Here is a 6,000-nt window from a genome sequence, read left to right on the forward strand (position 1 = left end):
CAGTGTTAATGTAAACCTTGTGACTAATAAATAAACTTTAATTTTACTTTAATATTGCTGCTGCTGTCCTTCCTTTGCCCTTGTATGGGAAGGTGCTGCACCAATTTTTTTCAACTTGCTTCCTTCACTACAGACTTCACCCAGTAGGCCTTACAGTTCATTCCATCTCCCAGTTGCCTAAAACAAGGAATAATTTAAAGGTGGAGGCAGGAATGCTGAGGTCCCGGTCATGCAGAGGTCTGTCGGAGGTAAGGAATCAGCTGGTCCCAAGCCATGTCCAGGGTCACTGCAATTAGTTCTCCCTGAGCTGCTGAAGATGCAGCAGCAGGGCCGGGGAATGCAGGTGGTGTTGTCAGGAACACTGCAACAACTGAGAGGTTGTTGGGAGGAGTCCCATAGACTGCAGGTGAAGGAGATATTGCCAGAATTGTGTGTTACCCAGTCCAACATTGCAAGTGTGGCATCGGCAGTGGAAAGTCTGGGGTAGGAAATGGTCGAGGCACAGCACGTGATGCCTGAGGGGTTCGGAAGCATTCTCAAGACTCAGCGGATCATGGAATGCTGGCTTTGAGAGCATGCCTAGTCACAGCGGGACATCACTGAGGAGCTGCAGAGTTTGGCTCAGTCCCAGAGGGCTCTTGCTGTGGGCATTGAGAGCTTGGCCCAGAATCAGAGGACCATCGCCGAGGGCTTGCACACCATGGGGTAAACACAGTTGGGTCTCCAGTACTGGCAAAGCCAGTGACGCCAGGGCTTCTGAAGCTCAGTTCAGCTGCTCCGCCATCCTATGGAGTGACCCAGGGGCCCATTGGCACCCCAAGGGAGGGGGATGGGCTGGAGCCCATGCTCCTGGAAGACTCTGCTGTCACCAGGTCTTACAAATCCCCCCTTCCTGACACCGGTGCATCTCATGGGCAGTGGGGTAAACAAGGTGGCATGGATATATCCGGGACTCCAGAAGGTTGCTGGGGGCCTCCAGATCCTGCAGGGGACACTCATCAAGGGCATCACAGGCCATGGGGTATGGAACACAGCTGACAGCCTCCACCTCCGGTGTACATTCTGGGGGAATACCTCAGTGTGGCGGTCGGCCACGAAAGATTAAGAAGTTGTAGGATCACCAAGAGGGCACAGGTGAAGATTGGCACTAGTTACGTTTACGGAACTAGACACTGTTTAGAAACTGCTTTATTGCACTGTTAAATATCATCACTTAATGTTGTTGCTCTGTTAGTTTCACCAATAAATGTTATTGCACCCCACAGCTGTGACTAATCTGTCTGTGATTCGCCTCTCACAGGGATGACCGTATCCCAACCGCACCCAGAGAGGCTTAGGGTGTCGTTCTGCGCAGGAGAGGCCCTTTGGCCCACTGAATATGTGGTCCATATTTCCCAACATCTGTGCCAGACCCCTGACTGGCGTAGGACTCAAAGTGCTCATTCCAAGCTGTCCCAGAAGTGGGTACCCTGTTGGCCCACTGTGTCACACAACCTGGCATGGCATCCCCAGCACCGGCCAGACTCTGGGAACCCACCTCCCCCCTCCCCAAACCAGCCACCTACCCTCCCACGCCTGGGGGCATTGAACCTGATGGTTGAGCCCCCGACCCTCAGTCAGATGTGGGCCCAGGTGCCAATGTGAGTCTTAGAACAGGTAGGAGTCAGACATGTGGTACTGGGGCTGAATCACAGTGTGCCGCATAGTGAGTTGTCGTCACCCTTCTGCCTGGACCAGTAACTCGTTAACACGGCCGACTGAGGCCCATCACCCTGGTGTAATGTCAATGAGGCACATGGTGGGGGAATGTGGACAAGGGTTGGGGGTTTGCAGACACCAGGGGTGGGCTTGGAGGTGGATCGCATGCCCCGTAGTCATTGAAACTTGTGGCAATGAGGCCCTCCCTTGCCACCCTGCCCTGCCAGGCTCTTGCTGGTGCATATCCTCCATCTCCTGGCTCCTCCTCTGCCTCCTCCTCCTCCAGAACTTCACCTCAGGGGCTCTGCCTGGTCACCCTCCTCCTCCTCCTCCTCCTCCTCCAGGAAATCTCCCTGCTGCTATGCCAGATTGTGGAGTCCAGCAGACCATGATGATGCAGAATACCCACAGGGGGCTGTACTGTAGGGTCGCACCAGATCAGTCCAGACAGCGTCTTCAGGAGCCTGATGCACCAGTGGCAGTGTGGGCCTATTATAATGGATTACTGCATCAGTCTCAGGCCTCCACATTGGCGTCATCAACCAAGTCGTTAGCGGCTAGCCGTTGCCCCCTATGAACCATCTTGGCAGCCTGGGCTGGTCCTCGAAGACCCTGGGGATGTCAGAGCTTCACAAGATGAAGCTATTGGCTCTTTTGCGATCTTACTGGCTCACCAATTGACTGGTGCGACGTGCTGGTAAGATTGCCCCCTTAGTATTTGTGCAGATGAAAACAAATGCACCTTGGAATATTACAATGATTTTTGTTTATTTTTAATTGATATGTTAGCAGAGAATTTCGGGAATCAAATGTGTTTCTGATTTTGGTTTGATTTTTGTGTTCTCATTATTGGACCTCTGTGGCAAAGAAAGAATTTCATTTATAGACTCTTTCATATCCTCAGAGCATCCCTAAGCCTTTATAACCAATTGATCAGTTTTGCAGTGGAATCATTTTTCTTATGGAGGCAAACGATAATTTAGTGAAGCTTTCAATGGAAAATGAGGACCTCAGAATCCAATCACTTCTATTATAAAGTGTAGTTGCTGAACAAGGATCTTGTTTTTTCCTTAAGTGAGATTTAAATTGTTCTTTGGGAATAGCTTTAGTTATTAGAAAGTTCTGTCATCAAACCTTTCTTTGTGGCGTATTACTGATGGAATAGAAAATGAATGCATTTTAAAAGGATAGCATCCTTTATCTGTTTTAAAATTTGTTTGGTGTTGTGGACTTGGTATATAATGTATATACTTCAGAGCAATAATATCACAAAATATAATAAAAGTGAAAAACTTGCATTTTATCTCTCTCTCTAAATTATTACTGGAATACATGTAGAATGATACCACAACAAAATGTTCCAAATCATGACAGGATCATGTTGGCATTTTGACTGCATCTTTAAACAACTTCTTATTTTTAGTAATTAATGTGCAGTTGATGAATTTACTAAGTTAAAGTGAATAGTTGTGAGTAGAATCCTATATAAGTGAGTCATTTCAGAAAAAAAAAATTGAAGTAGATTCTCTCCATATTGCATATAGATTATTACAATGTGAATAGGCATGTTTTCACACAAAGTCTTCAGCTTCGTCAGATTCTGATTGTATTTTTTTTATTCAGGGGACGCTTTTCGAGGGTTTGGAACACAGGATGATCAGAATGGAATGCTGTTCAGTACTTTTGATCGTGATAATGATGGTTGTAAATCACAGTGTAATATACAAGCAAGTTCTGTCGACAGCTGCAGCGTTTATCAGAATAAGACTGGCTGGTGGTACAATCAATGTGGCCTGGCCAACCTGAATGGGGCTTACCTCGTGACAAAAAATTCACCTACTTCCCATATTCGTTGGGAGACATGGAGAAAAAATGGGGTACCAATCAAGATTAAGTCAGTTTCAATGAACCTCCTGCGATCCATTCCACATTTTTAGGGCTCGCCATTGTCCAAGATTCTGAACTTTGAAGGTGATTATTGAATGTTGTTGTATTCATATTAACACGTATTTAACAGCTCTAATTTTTCTTTTTGTTTTCATTTTACTTTTAGGAGTGGCTATTATCCTATATATTTCACATTGTAAACCAATATACTGCTGACTAACAGCAATATTAATCACAATTATTCATCACACAGTCGAATTTTTTTATCCTTTCACATCTGGAAATTTTACAAGGAATGTATTAACAACAATATGCTGCACAATAAATACATAATACTGATTAGGATTGCAAATCTATAAATTCTGTGACATTTATAAAACTTGAAAGGATTAAATATCTTGAGCTGTTTATGTCCATTGATGCAGTCCAGCCCCCAGAATAAGTCACATTGATCTCTTATTTACAGTTGTGTATACTTCATGCATTATGGTACATATTAAGGTAAGTTTCCTGTCTGCAAATATTGGTGGTGCCAGTGGGAATTGCTCATGGAGACTGGGAATTTTGTTAGTGGTTTTTGCACCCTGTTCTGTTTATAAACTATCCCATTAACATTTTTTTAATGGTGTACACCTATGTCATTACGTCTCATATCACACTCATGCTAAATGAATGATCAGGGCCCTTAGTAGTTCTGCTGAATCTCCCAATATTTGAGTGGAAGTACTATGAAAGGTAAGTTGCTTTGCTAAGTCAAACACAAAGGGGCACAACTTTTTTTAGGGAAATTATTTGGATATATTTTCCCTATATGATTCTTGAAGTTATTTTGGATGCATTTTCTCACATGCTTCAGAATAAACTGCTATGTCTTGGGCCCCATACCTAAGGAAGGATGTGCTGGCCTTGGAGGGGGTCCAGAGGAGAGTCACGAGAATGATACCAGGAATGAAAGGTTTGTCACATGAGGAGTGCTTCAGGAGTCTGGGTCCATACTCAATGGAGTTTAGGGGGATGATGGGGGATCTAATTGAAACTTACAGAATACTGAGAGGCCTAGATAGAGTGGACATGGAGAGAATGTTTCAACTAGTGGGAGAGAATAGAACTCGAGGGCACAATCTCAGAGTGAAGGGACGCTCCTTTGAAACTGAGATGAGGAGGAATTTCTTCAGTCAGACGGTGGTGAATCTGTGGAACTGATTGCCACAGAAGACTGTGGAGGCCAGATCATTGAATGTCTTTAAGACAGAGGTAGATAAGTTCTTGATCAATAAGGGGATCAAGAGTTACGGGGAGAAGGCAGGACAATGGAGATGAGAATCGTATTAGCCATGGTTGAATAGCAGAGCAGACTCAATGGCCGAATGGCTTAATTCTGCTCCAATATCTTATTGGTCTTATCTCCTACTCTTCATCTAAATTTGCTGGCTTCAGTATCTTGAATATTTGTAATTGTTGAATCCCAACTCCCAGTGCCTTTGAAAATATCTTTTGCAACCTTAATATCAAAGTGAGCTTTTAACAACATTTCCAGGATAATTAACATTTAATTATTTTAACTACTGGAATTATGGCATGATGATAACTGCCTTTTCTGACTTCAGTTTTTCAGTGCAATGTAACTACAGGATATACTGATGGTTCTCATTTAAAACAAGCTCACAGCATACGCACTCTCAACCTTTGCATATTGTGGGTGCAACCTCTGTCCCTGCCTCCTATGAAAGGCAGCTGGTTCAGTTACCAGTGGTTGTAGTGGAGGGCTTGGGGCCAAGACTGGGGCAAAATTGGTTGCGTGAGATCCACCTTGATTGGCTCAGCATCTTTCAGCTATAGAATGACCACCTTAGTGAAGTCCAGCTTAAATACCTTGAAGTTTTCCAGGAAAGTCTAGGGACTATTAAAGGAGCCAAGGTGACCTTAAATGCTGACGAAGCAATTTCACAATTTTGCAAGGCCTGCCCAGTACCATTTGCCTTACGGGAGAAAGGTGAAGCAGGACTCCGAAGACTGGAATGTAAAGTGATCGTCAAACCTGTTCAATTTGCCGAATGGACATCACCGGTACCAATTTTGAAGCCAGATGGATCAGTCTACCTTTGCGGGGATTTTATACAAACGGCAAACCATATCCACGCAGCTGAATAAATACCCGATTCCTCAGATCGAGGATTTATACGCAAAGTTGGCAGGCGGACACTCGTTTTTTAAACTTGATAGGAGTCATGTTTACTTACAATTACAGCCAAACAAGAATTCCCAGAGACATCCAACAATTCATCCTCATAAGGGCCTTTACCAATACACTAGACTGCCCTCTGGGGTATTGTCAGCCTGCTTAATATTCCAACAAACAATGGAGAACATTTTACAAGGTATACCTCAGATTGCTATATATCTGGATGACATCCT

The 6,000-nt window shown here is 44.3% G+C and overlaps 1 protein-coding gene across 1 annotated transcript in view; it reads left to right on the forward strand.

Annotated features, from left to right (window-relative positions):
• Window positions 1–3,924, forward strand: part of angptl5 (angiopoietin-like 5) — a 31,504-nt gene extending 27,580 nt beyond the window's left edge. The window contains exon 8 of the mRNA XM_078222784.1: window positions 3,322–3,924. Within this exon, the coding sequence (XP_078078910.1) occupies window positions 3,322–3,635 (314 nt within the window). The 3' untranslated portion in view covers window positions 3,636–3,924. The remainder of the gene's footprint in view (window positions 1–3,321) is intronic.
• The last annotated feature ends 2,076 nt before the right edge of the window (window positions 3,925–6,000 follow it).

The sequence above is a fragment of the Mustelus asterias genome, chromosome 10, assembly GCF_964213995.1.
Source record: "Mustelus asterias chromosome 10, sMusAst1.hap1.1, whole genome shotgun sequence".
Taxonomy (NCBI): Eukaryota; Metazoa; Chordata; class Chondrichthyes; order Carcharhiniformes; family Triakidae; genus Mustelus; species Mustelus asterias.